Raw genomic sequence first — 17,432 nt, 5'->3', positions numbered from 1 at the left:
CAACAAGGATATTGATAAATTGAAAAGGGTTCGGAGAAGAGCCCCAGGAATGGTTAAAGGATTAGACAAGATGCCTTACAGTGAGAGACAAAGAGCTCAATATATTTAGCTTAAGAGAGAGAAGGTTAAAGGGTGACTTGATTGCAATTTGTAAATATCGGGGAACATATATCCAATCTAGCAGAGAAAGGTCGAACACAATCCAATGGCTGGAAGTTGAAGCTTGACAGATTCAAACTGTAAATATGGTGTACATTTTTTATAGTGAGGGTAATTAACCAACAATTTACCGAGGTTCGTGGTTGATTCTCCATCCCTGACCATTTGTAAATGAAGACGGGATGTTGTTCTAACAGATCGGCTCTGGGAATTATTTTGGGGCAGGTCTCTGGCCTTGCTATACAGGAGGCCAGACTGGATGATCACAATGGTCCCTTCTGGCCTTAGAGATTATGAATCCTGGTACAGGGGAGTAGGACTCTGAGGTGAGCAGTTTCTGTCTTCTCCAGGTACATGGGGGTTTAGTCCCCAGGATTTAAATTATGTTCCTCATGTGGGTCTACCATGCCTGGAACGACACACACTCTAAGTGTCTGTATTGTCTGGGTACACAGACACACATTAGAGCAGTGCAGGGACTTCAGAGGCCTCACAAAACAGGCTGTGAAAACCAGGGAGACTAGATGGAAGGTATTTCTCCTGGAGAAGTCTAGGAGGCCAGGCTCAGTCCCGAAAGAGATGCAGGATCCTCCCAGGACCGATCATCCTTGGGTAAAAAGTACCCTGGCAGCCATCTCTTCCACCTCTAAGGCTGTGCCTGCCCCGGTTAGAAACCTCCAGTGTGATGGACACCATCCTGCCAAGGAGCATGGGAGTAGATCTCCTCCCCAGCTGCCTGCTAAGTCACCTCTTTCTTTGTCACTTACGAAGGGCAGAGAGGATTTCACTTGGGGATGCCTCTTAGCACCACTGCTTCCGGCACAGTCATTGCTGCTGTGGGTGCAGTTGGCACCACTGTTTTCCGCACCGACCCATCGCCACCGGAGCTCTCACCTTCGTTGCGCCAGGTGCCGCTCTCCTCAGCGCCTCTGCTACCCGCACCTGTGGCCCGGACGTCCCATTTCCTGCACTGAGCATCCATCGCACGGGTCCTTCCCCCACACTTGGCAACAGTGCCATTCCAGGTGCAGGATAGACCCAGGCCTCCCGACCTCCCCAGTCCCAGGAGCTAGCACCCCACTGGCCACAATTCAGGGTGCTGCTCTGCAATTGAGGCCTTTCTCTGGAGTCACCAGCTCGGCTCCCTTTCCCCTATTGAGACAGGCAGGGCTGGGAGAGAGCCCCAAGAGGAGAGGCCACAGCTCATTTGGGGAGCTGCCCCATCTGATGCTGGCAGCTGCACCTGCTTTAGTGAGCTCTGACAGCAGCCCCAGCGTCCAGCTGGTACCGCAGCCAGGAGGCCGAAAGAGACACCCAGCCACAGAGCTAACAGAAGAGGCAGGATCCCCCGGCCGCAGTCTAGCGGAGCCATGGGGAACAGCAAACAGGCCCAGAGAACAGGGTTTAATTTCAGAGCAAGCTAGGAGTGCTGCGTCCCCCAGTGAGACCAGACAGTGGAGATGAAAAAGGGACAGGGACGCCTCCCCCTGCCCAGCGTTAGCTCCTGCTTTCCCAGTGAACCCCCGCGCCATGCACTCAGTCTACAACCAAAGCAGGAAGCAATGCCGGACCGAGCTCCAAGGAGCCCCTGCTACTGGCCAGGCCACGGACTGCACAGGGATTGGCCCAGCGCAGGAAGCCTGGCTGAAAGCAACAGTCAAAGCAGCTTGTGAACCTCCTGGCCTTGCTCTCTGGGGGGACCGGGACATGCACACAGTGGGGTGCGGCTAGAAGGTGGATGTACAGAGTAGAATTGACAATGCTGTGATGTCAACATAACCACAGGACCAGGGCTAACCAATCGTCTGGCACACAGCAAGCCTGGGAAGGGCGGTGGTGCCAGGAAGCTGAGGCTGGCATGGCCAGTTCCCGTGAGGCTGCAGACAGGAAGTGGCTCCACTGCCCATAGGAAGTGACCTCTTATGATCCAGAGCGTGTCTCCCTCCTCCTCTGGCTGAGGAGCCGGGGGCTCAGAAGTGGGCTGTCCAGCTACCCCAGCCTGGCACATGGTGCCAGGCGCCGGCCATGCCCAGCCCTCAGGGGCAGAGTCCTCACTTGCGGCGCCGTTTCGTCTTCTCTTTTCCTTTCTGAGCCCTCATGTCCTTCTTCATGCGGCTGTCCACCACCTTGAAGTGTCCCTTGACCCCTGCAGGGCGCCGCACGCGCCGGCCGACTCCCTTCTTGGCTACCAGGTAGGTGACCTCCCGCTTCTCCTTCCCCAGGCCGGCCTTCTTGTAGATGCTGCCAGAGCAGAGGGGAGAGAGGTTAGAGCAGAGACCTGCCCCCCCAGCCGCTTGCCCCCCGGGTGGGAACAAGCCCAAGGAGGAATCAGACCAACAGGGGGTGTCAATGTGACAGCTGGTGGGAGCAACTCCCAGCTCTGGATTCCACATGCTTCCCAGGGCATGAACTGCTCTGGGCTGAGCCCCCATCTCCACAGCCCTAAGAGCTGCCATGTCCTCCAGGGCTGCAGCCTCAGAAAAGCATGGGGACCCCCTTCCTGTCTGACCCCCACCACCTCTCCACCTTTGTTCTCAGCTGCCTCTTCAGCCCGTCCAGCCAGCCAGCATCCCACCCTCCCAGGTCACGGGCTGCACAACCCTCTTCTAAGAGCCCCCCCGGCTCAACGCCACTGCCCAATATTGGTGCCCCAAGCAGCAGGGGCCTGGCCAAGGCAGAGGTGGGGAGCTGAAACGACCCCTCGGGAGCCTCATGGCTGCTTGCCTGCCTGGCACGACTTCTGTTGTTCTGACAGATCCCAAGACAATCCAACCACCCCTTGCCCATGCCGTAGATCCCGACATCATAACTCACCTGCGCAGCTGGGCCACCTTTTCACGCTCTGAAATATCCACTGTGCTCACCACAGCCTCCGCCTTCTTCTTCATCTGTTCCATCTTCTTCAGCATCTGGGGGAGATGGGAGAGATTAGGGAGTAGCTGGGGGGGCCCGGGCAGGCGGGGAGAGAAGAGGGTAGGGGGAAGGGCAACTCCGCCCAGGGACGCAGGCCACGCAGCTCACTTACCCGCCGCTTCTTCCGGGCCTTGGCCTCTGCCACCTTTCTGATGGGGCGGGCGTTGATCTGGCACCAGCGCTGCCGGTACTCCTCCACCGTCTGCCGGTCCAGAGGCAGCTGCTTCCGGCGGTGCTGCTGTTCTTCCTGCTGGAACCACTCAGGCAGCTCCCCCTCCTCCTCGTTAAAGGCATACCTGGGGAAGGAGTGCCCCAGCTGACGGTGGGGCCCAAGGACAAGCAGAGGAGTAGCCCCTCCTCCTCCCCCGCCCCTGCCCCCAGCCTTGGGGCTAACAGACAGAAGACTCAGACTCATAGACATTAAGGTCAGAAGGGACCATTACGATCATCTAGTCTGACCTCCTGTGGCATAACGCAGGCCACAGAATCTCACCCACCCACCCACTCCTGCAATAAACCTCTCACCTATGTCTGAGCTACTGAAGTCCTAAAATCGTGGTTTAAAGACTTCAAGGAGCAGAGAATCCTCCAGCAAGTGAGCCGTGCCCCATGCTACAGAGGAAGGCAAAAAAACCCCAGGGCCTCTGCCAATCTGCCCTGGAGAAAAATTCCTTCCCGACCCCAAATATGGCAGTCAGCACGTGGGCAAGATTCACCAGCCAGATACCCAGGAAAGAATTCTCTATAGTAACTCAGATCCCACCCCATCTAACATCCCATCACAGGCCATTGGGCCTATTTACCATGAATAAAGATCAATTAATTGCCAAAATCATGTTATCCCATCATACCATCTCCTCCATAAACTTATCGAGTTTAATCTTGAAGCCAGATACATCTTTTGCCCCCACTGCTCCCCTTGGAAGGCTACTCCAAAACTTCACTCCTCTGATGGTTAGAAACCTTCGTCTAATTCCAAGTCTAAACTTCCTGATGGATATAAACTGGCCAGTTGTTCTTGTGTCCACATTGGTACTGAGCTTAAATAATTCCTCTCCCTCCCTGGTATATATCCCTCTGATATATTTATAGAAAGCAATCATATCTCCCCTCAGCCTTCTTTTGGTTAGGCTAAACAAGCCAAGCTCCTGACACCACCCCCACAGAAAGTGACCACCAGACACAACTCACACCCACAGGGCAGGAGAGAAGGGGTCAAATGAGGGCTCCACCTCCCGCAACACACCCTCTTCTCTACCCAAGAGGGAGCAACCAAGGGGGAACGGACCCCTCAAAATCACAGCTGTCTGCCCGCCCAGCGCCGCTGCTCCCCCCCCCCACAGGAGCTACCCAGAGAAGCTGGTCGCCGCTGCCCCCATACTGACTGCTGCCCCGGTACCTGTTGAAGGAGTTGTCAATCAGGTCCCGCTTGGCTTTCCTGGAGGTGGCAATGACAGACCCCAGCGCGAGCCCCTCCGCATCCAGGACACGGGCTCGCTTCACTGTGTGTGTGGGGGGGGAGGGGGGGAGGAAGGAGAGAAGATGGACAAGTATGGGCTCAGGCTGCTACAAACCCTCCCACCTGGGCCCTGGCACCTCCATATATGAAACCGTTTACTCCTGAGAGAATTCTGCACCAAAACATGAAGAATTCTGCAAGTGGAGGCTCCCCAGCATGGCAGTGGGGAGGACAGGCCACTGGCTGCTCAGGGGTGGGAGATCACAGTGCAGCTCCCCCAGGACACAGACTCAGTGGTGAGGCTGCACCCAACCCTGATGCAGCGCAAGGACCAGGCCTGCCCCAGAAACACCCCAAGGCCCTGCCCCTCCATGCCAGGTGTGGGCAGGCAGGCTCAGCCCAGCAGAATCCAAGTGTGGAGGGGCTTAGCGTGGGGGGATCCAGGTGTGGGTTGAGAGGGTTCTGCGTGGGGCAATCTGGGTGCAGGCGGCTCAGTGGGGGATCAGGAGCAATGGTAATGGGACTCTGCAGGGGGGTCCAGGTGAAGGTGGTTGGGGCTCAGCGGGAGGGGGGGTCTGGGTGTGGAGGGTTCAGTGGGGTGGGGATCCAGGTGCAGCTGCTTGGGGCTCGTGGGATGAGGATCCAGGTGCAGGTGGCTCGTCAGGGTGGTCCAGGTGCAGGGGGAGCAATGGGTGCAGGATGCGTGGGGGAGGGGGGAATTTGCAGAGCTTCCTACAGCCAGGGGAGAAATCTGGGGGTGGCTCTGACAACCCCGGATGCTGTGCAGGGTAGGAGCCACCAGCCGGGTCTTCCCCAGTCCCGCCCCGTTCCCCACAGTGATTTACCTCTCTGCCGGCTGCCCTGGACACCCGAAACATACTGATGGGGAGGGTCACATGACGGCTCTTGTGGCTTCCCTTTACTTCCCTGTCAGAAAGTCATTTTTCTGCAGGGAAGCAAAGAAATCTGTGGGGCACAAACTCTGCGCATGCGCAGTGGTGCAGAATTCCCCCACGAGTAGAAACCTCCATGGCCAGATATCCGTGGCCTTATGCTCTGTGCCCACCACCCAGCCCTGAGCTCCATGCTGGTGTCCAGGGGTGCAGACACCCCAGCAGGGCTGCCTTTCCCTGCACAGAGCCCCCACTCAACTCACCTGGGTCCTCAATGGGCACCACCTCGAAGCCACCTGGCTCAACCAGCGCCCGCTTCCTTCCCTTCTGTGACGTCTCCCTGGGGGGGAAGACAGGAGCTGTCACTGCCGCTCATACAGTGTCTCCCAAGGCAAGGGTGCTCAGGACTGGGGGGGAGGGGCAGCCCCCCCAGCTCATCCCTCCCACTGCGTAGAGTCTGGGGGCCTGGGGCCCTGCTACACCCACCCTGCCCCCACACCAGGCGGGCCAGCGACCCCCATTTGCTCCTCACCTCTCCTCATCGCTGCTGCTGTCAGAGTCGTCTTCGCCACTGCTCCCCCCGCCCTGGGCTTCGCTGGGACCAGCCCCTACGGCTGCTCTGGACCCCACCTCTGCTGCAGCTCCATCCTGGGATGGGGGCAGCTTCTTCTGCTCCTTCCCCTTCACATTCCCTGGGTGTGACAAGCAAGGCCAGTGGGTGAGGCGGACTGGGGGGCCCCCGAGAGAGCTCATTGCTGGGAGGGGCATTGCTGCTGGTCATGCTGATAAGAGGTAGTCCTGCTTCCCAGGGGCCCCAGCCACACCGTTGAATGGACAGCATGGGGACGGCCTGTTAGCTGCAGGGGAGCCCTGTGCCCTGCCCCGTTTGGCTGGGCCCCTTTCCCTGGGGGCTGAGCCAGGGTCAAGCTTGTCTCACCAGACACTCCCCCCATTCAGGTGGTCCCGAGAGCAAGCCGGGGACCCAGAGCTCCAATTGCTTCTGTGACCTTGTGGCCAGTTCCTCACCTGGACAATGGGGGCCCAGCTTCCTCCCGGGCTTGGCTGCCAAGGGTGCTACCCCCAGCGACAGCAGGCCTTGTGCATCACACCATGGCCCCCTTCTCACCTGGCGGCGGCTCCTTCCTCTCAGACAGCACCTGCGTCTGGCTGATCTCCAGGACCTCGTCTGCGTCGTCCTCAATGCCGGCAAAGACCTCCTAGGGACAGGGAGCGCTCAATCACAGAAGGCAGGGCTGAGCTGGCAGGGAGGTGGGGGGCAAGAGACACGTGAATGGCAGGGAGCTGGCGGAGGAGGGGGCAGCGGGAAACACATGGGTGGCAGGGAGCTGGAGGGGAGAGACACATGGGTGGCAGGGAGCTGGCCGGGGGGCAATGAGAGACACGTGGGTGGTAGGGAGCTGGCCGGGGGGCAATGAGAGACACGTGGGTGGCAGGGAGCTGGCAGGGATGGAGGGGGCAGCGAGAGACACGTGGGTGGCTGGCAGGAGGGGGCAAGGACACAGGCCCTCATGCGTGGGCTGTTTCCACTGTGCTCCCCACTCTCCCCCCTGGGGTCCCTGAAGCCCACGTGGGGAGACTCTGGCCCCTGTAATTCCCCAGCCCTGCGGCTGCCCAGCCCCAGGCAGGCCTCCCTGGGGGAGCTCAGGAGTCTCCTGCCAGCCATTAGTACCACAGCTCACATGTGCTGTGCTGCCACCAGAGAGCGACAGGCCAGAGCCAGCGCAGACCTATCTCCAGCCAGCAGAGGGTGGGTGAACCCAGGTGAGGCTGGAGCCGCTGCACAGGGGGCTGGGACACCCCCCACCCCAGGGCCTGGCCCTTCCTGGCCAGCGGGGGCACTCACCTTCCTGAACCACAGGGTGGTCTGCCTCTCGTCCAGCACCGACTTCTCCTCCAGGGGCACCAGCAGGGGATTCTCCTCCCCCTCCTCCTCTGCCAGCTGCTGGAAGGTCCCTCTGCAACACAGCCAGCCGGGCACGCTCAGCCCTGGCCCCACGGACAGGGACCCAGCAGGGGCAGCCAGGCTGCTTCACACAGGGCTCCCCGAGGCGGGGCACTCAGCAGAGCTGCCCACCTGACTACAACCCCTAGGAAATGGGGCAGAAGCTCCCACTGCAGCAGTGCTGCAAGGGTTAAGGGCCAAGCAGGCCGACTCCATCCGCCTGGTCATCACCCCAGCCAGTCTCAGCGCCTCCTACTGGGAGCCCAGAGTGGAGGGGCTGTCGTTTGCCCAGCACCCCTCATGGCCATGGCCCTACCAAATTTACATCATTTTCGTAAATTTCAGTCACAGCATTTTAAAAAGCTTGAATGTCACGGTTTCAGATACTTAAATTTCATGGTTTTGTAACAAAGCATGAATATGTATTTAAAAATGGCAAAATATAAACATGTAAAGCCCCCGCCAATCCTCCCCCCACAAAAGGTGATGACCCCCCAATGCAGTGCCACCCCCACTTCCACGCTGCTGCTGGCGGCGGTGCTGCCTTCAGAGCTGGGCTGCCAGCCAGCAGCTGCCGCTCTCCAGCCGCCCAGCTCTGAAGGCGGTGCAGAAGTAGGAGGGGCAATGCTGGGAGCCCCAGTTTGCGAAACGCTGCTTAGGTAAAAAGTACACAAGAGACCAGATTTTACAGGGAAGACCAGATTTCATGGTCCAGGACGTGTTTTTCACGGACATGAATTTGGTAGCGCCCTACTCACGGCCAAGCTGGTCCAACCAGGGGGATTTTACTGCAGCTGCCAGGATCCCTCACCTGCCCTCCAGCCCCAGGGCAGGTGGGTGAGTGCCCCCTGCTCCCCACAACGGCTCTGACCTCTTTGGGCCCAGTCCCCGCTTGGCTTCCTGCGGCCGCTCCTCGATGTCGGCCAGCTCATCCGAGCCCAAGTCGCTGGCCAGAGACACATCGTCCGCGTCGTCCTGCTCCGAGACGGCCACGTCATCCTCTTCATGTGGCGCCTCCAGGAAGGCATCAGCAGACGCCATATCACCCCGGGCCACCTCGTTCAGCAGCTGAGGACCAGGGAGCGAGTTTCAGGAGCCAGGCCCCACAGAAATCAAATCATCCTGTCTCCTCTTCCTCTCCTGCCAGTTCCCCCTTTGGCCAGCCGCTCTCCCAGCCCAGCACCCACCTGGCCGGCCAACACCCCTGGAGTGCCCCCACCCGCCACGCTCCTAGCCCTGCTCACTCCCCGGTAGCCTCCTCATTGCCCACGGCCCACCAACCCTCCAGCTCTGCCCCGAGCAGGCATTGGCCGTCACGCCGGTGGGGAGCCAGCTGTCGCCCCCGCAGCCTCACCCGGGTCTTGCCAATGGTTCTGAGGGAGAACATGCCAGTCTCGCCCTCGTCCGCGATGGAGACACCGGGCAGGTCCATCTTCAGCTCAATGCGCTCACGCTGCTTCCGCTGCTCCTTCAGGATCTTCTTCTTCTTCCTGGGGGGAACCCCGCCGCGGGAGGGGTGTCATGCTGCAGCCAGTGCCCCACAGCTGCTGTCACAAGGATGGGAGCCCGGCTGCCCCAGCATGCCTCCCAGCGGGTCTGTCCGACTGCCCCCCCCAGATGGAGACCCCTGAGCTGCAGGGCTGGGCCCATAGCTCTCACAGCTCTCTACTGCTGCAGGGCCATGCTCTCCAGTCATGGGGGAAGGGGCACAATCCCCCTCACCCGAGGGCAACCATCATGCTGCGATAGAGCAGTGGGCTGCCACCAGGCAATGAGCTCCAGCTGCTGCTGGGGACACATGGAGCCGGGTCTTGTGGGGGGTGTCAGAGAAGGCCTGGCTGGCAGGATTCCTGGGTTCTATTCCCAGCTCTGCTGCAGACCTTCACTCAGGCAAGTCACTTCACTCAGGGCCTCTGCTTCCCTCGCACGCTGGGGTGGGCGAGCGTCTGAGCCAGGCTGGGGTCCCTGGGAAGGGCAGCAGTCCTGAGGCCAAAGGAAACTACTCCTGGAAGTAGGTCTGAAGGGAGAGGAGCCATGGGGGGCACTCAAGGCACATAGGAGTACCGGGCGGGGAGGGGGGGAGGGTAGGCACCCAGGGAGCTTCCAGGGTGCCCAAGTATGGCAAGGGAGAGCCCCCTGCAGCATTTCTGCTGGCTGGACACCCCAGCCCAGCTGAGGATGAGCCCATCACATGCCTGAAAATAGCGGGAGCTCACAGCACTGAGCTTCCCCCACCCCTGGGTGCCCAGATCCCCTCGCTCAGCCCCCTAGGAAGGCAGCACTCACCTCTTCAGCTCAGCCACTTCCTCTGCCTTCAGCTCTGCCAGCCTCAGCTCCATCTCCTCCTCCTCAGCGGCTCCATCCCCAGCTGCTCCCGATGTCTTCCCGACCTCCTCCTCGCCGCCCTCCTCCTCCTCGCCGGAGCTCAAGCTGGCAGAAGATGGAGTCACTCAGCCTGGCCCTGCCCCACCAGCCAACCCTGGGCTAGGCTCCCCAGCGCAACCAGTTGGGGGGTACTAGCTACGGAGCTCCCGGTGTCACAGCACCCCCTGGTGTGCATGGAGGGGGCAGCTGAGGTTGGAAGCCACGTTTCTCGTCCTACCTGATGTCCAACTCCTTGGCCTGCTCCTTCAGTTTTCTGGCCATAAAGCGACGGAGCTTCGTCCTCCAGTTCAGCAGGGCCCTGAGCAGAGAGGCAGCGAGTTAGAACCAGCCACCCCAGGCAATGCCAGACTCCCCAAGCCCAGGCCGCGTGCCCCCGCCCCCGTACCTGAGCTCCTTGCGGCCCAGCACACGGATGTCCCGGCAGCACTGGTGCAGCTCCTCGGTGGTGATGCTGTGCCGCTCCAGCTCGCTGTCCCCCAGCGTGATCTGCACAGGAGCCGAAGGGGAAAGGCTGCAGCTGCCTCCTTCCCGAGGCCCCGCAGCCCCTGCAACCCTTCCCTGCCCCAAGCCTAAGGTCAGGGCCACGGGTCCGACCTGCAAGCCCCTGGGTGCTGCTAAGTGCAGTGCAGGCGTCCAGCAGAGGGGCTGAGCCGAGCCCAGCACACATGCCCAGGGTCCAGCCTGTGGGCCCTGCCTTCTCCGCTCCCACAGGGGCCAGCCATGCCCTGGGCACTCACCTCGTTGGCCTTGGAGAGAAAATCCACAGGGTTGGGGGCCTTGAGGAAATCCATCAGCGTGAAGCGGTGATAGAGCGTTGTGTCACCTTCCGCGTATCCCTCCGCCTGTGAGACGGGAGAGCGGGGTCAGAGCCGTACGTTCACGGCAGGGCCATCAGATCAGCTAGCCTGACCTCTGGCCTAGCCCAGCTGCTTCACTTCCCCCCTCACGCCCATATGGAACCCACGGCTTGTGGTGGCTAAAGTGGGCAGTCTGCTCCAATGGCCAGTCGCCCGCTCAGGGAACACTTCCTGCCTCATTTCTAATTTGAATGTGCCTAACTTCAGCTTCCAGCCAGGGGTTCTCGTTTTGCCTGTCGCCCTTAACGAGCCTGTTAGACGCCAGTATTTTCTCCCCGTGAAGATTAAATCACTGTCGTCATGACAACTCTCAGTCTGCTCTGGGATCAGCGAAACAGAGTGAGCTCTGCGTGTCACTCTCTGGCCTCTTCGCCAGCCCCCGAATCGGTTTTGTGGCTCTTTTCTGCACCCTCTCGAATACGTCAACACCTTTTCGAATGCGGACCCCTGACTGGGGTGCGATCTCCAGCGTCGATCCCAGCAGTGCCATACAGAACTCTGCTTCAACTCCCCTCTTCACACAGCCACGGGTCACATCAGCATCACACCTGGAGCTCCCGGGCAGCTACTTGTCCACGAGCACTCCTAGGTCCTGTCCAGAGTCCCTGCTTTCCAGGACACAGGCCCCCATTCTGCAGGTACGGCCCTAGACACATGACCTTGCTTTTGGCTGAATTAAAACACCTGGTGTTTGAATGGGTCCAGATCACCCTGCGATCCTGATCGCTCCATAGCGCTACCCTGTCCCAATCGGTATGTCTCAATCCACAAATCTTTGGCTCAGTTGCACCTTTGCTATTTGCTTCCCGACTGATGAAAACTTTGAATGAGGTCAGGCCTAGTACCAGTCCCTGTGGAACCTCACTGGACACTCGCCCATTTGATGACGATGCCATACGGACAAACACTTTCTGAGATCTGTCAGTTCCCCAGATCTTAATCCACTCACTGAGTGCTTCGCAGGTACCGCTCAGTGCTACGTTTTTAGTTAGCCTGTTGTGCAGTACTAAGACAAGAACCTTTCGAAGAATGAAATCAGGTTTGTTTGACAAGAACCCCCCCCCAACACCACCAAATCACGCTGACTGGCATGAATTAACATCAGTAGGCTAGAGATTTTCTCAGCCCGCTCTTTTATGACTTTTTGGGTGCTAGTTATTTGCTACTGACTTGCTGATTTTAAAATGTTTGTTCCTAGTAGATAATTTTTAACATCCACCTTGGTTACTAATGGACTAGAAACTACTTCACCATCCTCATGTAATACGATAACATAATCCTGCTTCTTGCCAAATACACAAATATTCATTAAACACTTTTCTGCCTTTTCTATATTAATAACTTTGCCATCTCCCCCGCGTGTAATAGGCCTATACCATTGCTAGCATTTATTTTATTTCTAATATCCTTAAACTCTTTATTGTCCTTAGCTCTGCAAACCAGGGAGTTTACCCTGATCTCTTTAGCTTCCCTTATCAATTTTCTACCCTCCATAACTTTGAATTCATATCCATTGTTATGCATTTCCCCTTTTTTCCCCATGTGTTATATATTGCTTTTTTATGTCTAATTGTCACTTTCTCTTCACCACTGAACCAGGATGGAATTTTAGACAAAATTCTTTCTTGATTGTAGAATTATGGCTTTTTGGCCACACCCTCTAAAAGGGCTCCCAATTGTCATTCGCCTGTCTACATTTTTCCTCCCAGGCAATTTCACTCATAGTTTTCCTCGGCATTGGGAAATTAGCGCGTTTGAAGTGCCAAGCATATATATTACTAGCCAGATGGGATAAGTAAGCAGCAGGCTCCACTCGGCAGGGTCCAAGTGCTACAGCCTCCCCCGGCCCCACTCTAAGCTGTGCACCCCTCTCCTCATCCCTGGGGGCTACTCTCTCTGACCCAAAGGACCTCCCCTCACAGCCAAGCCCCCCGGACTGCTCACTTGTACCTTTGGTTTCTTTTTGGTCACCAGCTCGCTCACAGATTTGGCCTGAATCTCAACTTCCTTGAAGGCAAATTTGGGATCAAAAAATTTGCTGTCAATTTTATCTGGGGACAGATATCCTGGGAGAGGGAAAAGGAAAGGATTAGAGATGTCAGCCAGTGACTCCCCCCCTTCCCACCCAGCAACCCCTGGCCCCAGCTCACCCTGGCAGACGACGAAGATCTCGGCCGACTCATTGCGGGAGGCCTGTGGCTTGGTGGCCTGCACCTTGCGAAAAAACTGCTGGAAGATCCACAGGAGGGGCTGGTAGTCGCGGGAGCGGAAGACTTTTGTGATAAACCAGCCACCCTTGGAAAGGAATTCACAGGCCAACTTCAGGGCCATGAGCGTCAGGTTGGCTGGAGTGGAGAATGGAGGTGGGTCAGTGCCATAGCCAACCCCATTGAGCCCTCGCTCCCAGTGGCTCCAAGCGCAGCAGGCCGGAGTGTGGCTAGGCAGTGGGATCCAGCTTGATTCTGGTTCCCACGGTGCCTGTCATTGTGGTACCTGAGGGGAAGGATAGGGCAGGGCCGGACTCAGCCCTGGGCCTGTTGAGGAAACAACTCCACAGACACTTGCCCAGCGCTGCAACTCGTGCTCCTTTCCCTCCCCTGGGACGTCTCCCACTTCCACGGGGCCCCGGCCTCCTGCCGCTCTCTGCACTGGAGCATCCGACCAACAGTGCTGGGCTACAGCCAGAGGGTCCCAATCCCTTGTAACTGGGCTGGCCCCAGCAGGCACTGGGGGACAGGGGCGATGGGACACAGGACTGCTGAGCTGGACGCAGGGACTGCGCTGCAGCTCCAGGGTGCAAGGGATGGAGCTGAACCCTCGACTATCACAGGGACCAGTGCTGCCAGGCGAGTGGGGGACGTACCTTGGGAATATGCATCATGCACCCAGCTGGCCCCCACATTGGGGGCCCCGTCGTTCAGCACCACGTCCACCTTCCACGTCTGCAGTTCCTTGCGCACGGCCTGGGGGGCGAGGGCAGGGGGTGAGCCTGGGACACCCTCCCTGCCAGGACAGTCCCCCTCACATTCCCTACAGCAGAGTGGGGGAAGGGGGCGAGGGCACACAGTGAGCCCACCGCCCCTCTCCCCACGCCAGGCCTCTCCACCAACACCCCAAGACCAACGCTCCCGCTTGCCTACAGAATCTGTGCACCAGCACTGAGTGGCCGAGCCACTCCCCCCAAGGGAAACCAGGGTTGGTGGCTCAGGGATCCCACCACAGAGACGCCTCTGGGGGGCGGGTGGACATGGTGCCCCAATTCCCCCAGAAAAAAGGCCAGGAGAGATGCGCTAAAGCATCTGGCTGTTGGGGTTCAGGAGGTGTTGTGGGGTGGGAATTACCTGGTGACACTTCTCCGTGGTGATGTCCTCCTGCAGCGTCACCACGTTGGGGATGGGCTTAATGGGGACCAAATCCACCCCTAGGAGAGAGAGACTGCTGAGACTGCATCTGCTGGACCCCCTCCCCCAACGGGGGTGCTGTCCCGTTCTCAACAGCCCTCAACTCCCATGAGGGGTGGCATCCGCCCCAGTCATCAGGAGGGACAGTGTTCCCTTCCCAACCAGCCCCTCAGCAACTACCCCTTCTCTCCTAGGCCCAGCCCCCCAGGCATCCTGTCCTGCCCCCGGACCCACGCTCCCATCACTCACCAATAATGAGGCTCGAAACTGGCATGAACTTGGAGGCCACCTGCAGCCTGTGGAGAGGAGAGAGGGCCAGAGACAGCGTAAGGCCTCAGCTTCCTCCTTTGCCCCCCATAATGACCCACACAGCCCCCCATCACAGGAAAGGAAACAAGTCCCACAGGACTGACTCTGACAGAGGAGAAACCCAAGAGGTGTGGGGCTCCGCAACCATCCCTTGGGGTCTGGCACCCCAATGAGTCTCTACGCAGCCCACAGATATGGCTGTTTGGGGTCACCCCCACTCCAGGCTGGTCCGAGACTGGGTGGAGGGCATAGTGGGGGGTCCAGCCTGGAGGGTCTGGTAGCATAGGGAGCTGCTCCCCTGACTCACAGCAACCCCGCCCAGTCCACGCTGCCTCGGCTGGGAACAGATGTGTTGCCATGGAGGACTCTACCCTCATCTTTCATGGGGAGACACCTGCAATACCTCATCTGGCAGAGCCAGAGCAGGGAGAGCTCCCTGCGGTCCCTAAGGACAGGCAATGCACCAGCAGCAGCTCCAGGCCTGGGTGCTGATCTCTTGCCAGCGACTGCCTGCTCTTGGGAGCTGCCCACTACCGGACAGTCACCCAGGGTTTGGGACAGGATAGCTCTGGCGTCTCCTGGAGTGCCACGAATTGCCCCCTGGCAGCAGCCTGCCATGGCCACAAGGCTGTTTGCCAGCCCGGGGGGGCGGGGATGTTGGACAGTGCGTGTCCGCCGCACAATTGCTCTTCTGCCCCAAGACTCAGTTTGTTAGCCACTGCTGGTGCCCAGGAAGTAGACAGGGCTGCACATGGGCTCTGGGCCTTCCCAAAATGTAAGTGAGCGGGCTGGAGCTCTGCCAAGCCAGCCAGGACATTCCTGCCTCCTGTCACCAAGGGGCCCCCGGGGTACCTGCCAGCCCCCGTTCCAAGAGCCGGGGGGCAGGGGGGTCCCCTGGGTTCTGACGGGGCAGCTGTGGCCCCTGACACTCACCAGCCGCCAGGGGCTGCACACAAGTCCAGCAGTGCGCGGGATTTTGGCAAGAACTGGAACTTCCGGTTGAGCTGAATCAGCTTGAACGAGGATCGTGAGCGAAAGCCTAAAGGGAGGGACAGTCAGAGCTTTTCAGGGTGAGTCCCAGCTCTGCACTCTGCAGCTCCAAGGGGGGACAAGACCGGCTTGGTGCCTGTCACAAACTCCCCAGCAGCCGCTGCAGGGCAGGAAGTGTGGAAACAAACAGAACAACTTATGGCAGGGAGCACAGCCCAGGCCGGGCCATGCGTGGGAGGTCGTGGCCCAGGAGAGGTAGGATGTGGGTGCTGAGGGGCAGAGTCACATCTCAGGAGAGATGCCCCCAGAACTCAGATACTGACCCTTGCCCCCGCTCACCTGTCTCCTTGGCCAGGCGGTAGAACTTGTCCCGGCGGCTCTTCCCCACTTTGCCCTTCTTGCCCATGCTGGGGGGTGAAGGAGCCCGTAGGCTCGCTCAGGCCCAGAGTCTCTGCTCGCTCTTTGACAGGCGGGGGAGCCCCACAATCAGTCGCAGGCAGCAGTGCACACGCCTTCTGTGGAGAGAGGGGAAGCGGCAGCAGGCTGAACCCAAAGTCCAAATTGTCCCTCAGTGGCTCTGAACACCCCTGGGGGCACGTCACTCACCCCAACACTGGGCTGGGGGAAGGGAGGTCTCTCCCATCCCATTCTCTGCAGCTGCTCGCCAAGCCAGACTGCTACAGATCAAAGAGTGAGTAACCCCATGACTCCACCCAAGGCCCCACATCCCCATGCTGCCCCACCAGTACCGCAGTTCCAAACCCACTGCTGTCTACAGTAGGACAACCCTCTAGATGCATTTAGTCCCCCCACCCTGCAAAAAAAATCTACATGGCTAGATATGGCCCCCCCCACACTGTGACGCCAAGCTCCAAAGCAACCCGTACCCACCCGCCTCCCACTGAGTAGCAGCTGAGTGGGGCTAGGACCCATCAGACCCCCAGCCAAACCCCCCACCCCAGCAAACCTCCCCGTGTCCCCGCACCCCCCCCGCAAATCCCCCCACCCCAGCAAACCTCCCCGTGTCCCCGCACCCCCCCCCGCAAATCCCCCCACCCCAGCAAACCTCCCCGTGTCCCCCGCACCTCCCCGTGTCCCCGCACCCCCCCGCAAAATCCCCCCACCCCAGCAAACCTCCCCGTGTCCCCGCACCCCCCCAGCAAATCCCCCCACCCGAGCAAACCTCCCCGTGTCGCCGCACCCCCCCGCAAATCCCCCCACCCCAGCAAAACCCCGTGTCCCCGCACCCCCCCGCAAATCCCCCCACCCCAGCAAACCTCCCCGTGTCCCCGCACCCCCCCCCGCAAATCCCCCCACCCCAGCAAAACCCCGTGTCCCCGCACCCCCCCGCAAATCCCCCCACCCCAGCAAACCTCCCCGTGTCCCCGCACCCCCCCCGCAAATCCCCCCACCCCAGCAAAACCCCGTGTCCCCGCACCCCCCCCCGCAAATCCCCCCACCCCAGCAAACCTCCCCGTGTCCCCGCACCCCCCCCGCAAATCCCCCACCCCAGCAAACCTCCCCGTGTCCCCGCACCCCCCCCCGCAAATCCCCCCACCCCAGCAAACCCCCGTGTCCCCGCACCTCCCCCCCACTACTGCCCCGGCGCTGGGGGGCGCTGCGCTGCTCGCGGACACAGGGTCACAGCCCGATCCCGCGTGACCGACCGGGCACCTGACCCCGACTCACCCCCACCCCGACCCGGCTGGCGGTGCGGGCAGTTTGCACGCCACATGCACGGGGCACGCTACTTCCCCCACTGCCCCCACGCGCACCGTCACTTCCGTTTCCGTCACGACGCTGCCCAGCCGCCATCTTGTGAGTGGCGCCCAAGCACTGAGGCCGCCCGGCGGAGCTGGGCAGGCAGTGGAACATGGCGCACAGGGAGGACTGAGGGGAACATTCACATCAGGGGGTTCCCCTTCTCCCTACAAGACCGAAGATTACTGGAGAGACCCTACCAAGATGGCGGCTAAGGACGGGTGGAGGCGGCCATCTTAGGTGTGGTCATTTGAGCCCGGAAGCGACTTGCGTGTTTTGAGTGGTCATAGTCAGAGAAAGGAAATGACGACTACGCTCTTCTTGCGCGTGCGCACGGGGAAA

The 17,432-nt window shown here is 59.8% G+C and overlaps 1 protein-coding gene across 3 annotated transcripts; it reads right to left on the bottom strand.

Annotated features, from left to right (window-relative positions):
• Positions 1-81: 81 nt before the first annotated feature.
• On the bottom strand, positions 82-17,425 carry FTSJ3 (FtsJ RNA 2'-O-methyltransferase 3). Of its 3 annotated transcripts, none has more exons than XM_084615423.1 (22): positions 17,291-17,425; positions 15,669-15,844; positions 15,273-15,378; positions 14,280-14,326; positions 13,971-14,050; positions 13,493-13,592; positions 12,780-12,974; positions 12,580-12,695; positions 10,510-10,614; positions 10,158-10,258; positions 9,990-10,070; positions 9,674-9,817; positions 8,742-8,877; positions 8,259-8,455; positions 7,289-7,400; positions 6,551-6,641; positions 5,957-6,116; positions 5,688-5,764; positions 4,472-4,574; positions 3,185-3,368; positions 2,974-3,068; positions 82-2,400 (listed from the first exon to the last, which is right to left on the bottom strand). In XM_084615423.1, the coding sequence occupies exons 2-22, from the start codon at positions 15,733-15,735 to the stop codon at positions 2,211-2,213; spliced, it is 2,487 nt and encodes an 828-aa protein (XP_084471549.1). In that variant the 5' UTR covers positions 15,736-15,844; positions 17,291-17,425; the 3' UTR covers positions 82-2,210. The 3 variants fall into 3 exon arrangements, with proteins under 3 accessions (XP_084471549.1, XP_084471547.1, XP_084471548.1); XM_084615421.1 differs by lacking the exon at positions 17,291-17,425 and adding an exon at positions 17,019-17,098; XM_084615422.1 differs by lacking the exon at positions 17,291-17,425 and adding an exon at positions 15,936-16,098.
• Between the last annotated feature and the right edge of the window lie 7 nt (positions 17,426-17,432).

The sequence above is a fragment of the Lepidochelys olivacea genome, assembly GCF_965140295.1.
Source record: "Lepidochelys olivacea isolate rLepOli2 genome assembly, chromosome: 27".
Taxonomy (NCBI): domain Eukaryota; kingdom Metazoa; phylum Chordata; order Testudines; family Cheloniidae; genus Lepidochelys; species Lepidochelys olivacea.
The sequence above is the reverse complement of the archived record's forward strand: the minus strand, read 5'-3'. Positions and strand labels throughout refer to the sequence as shown.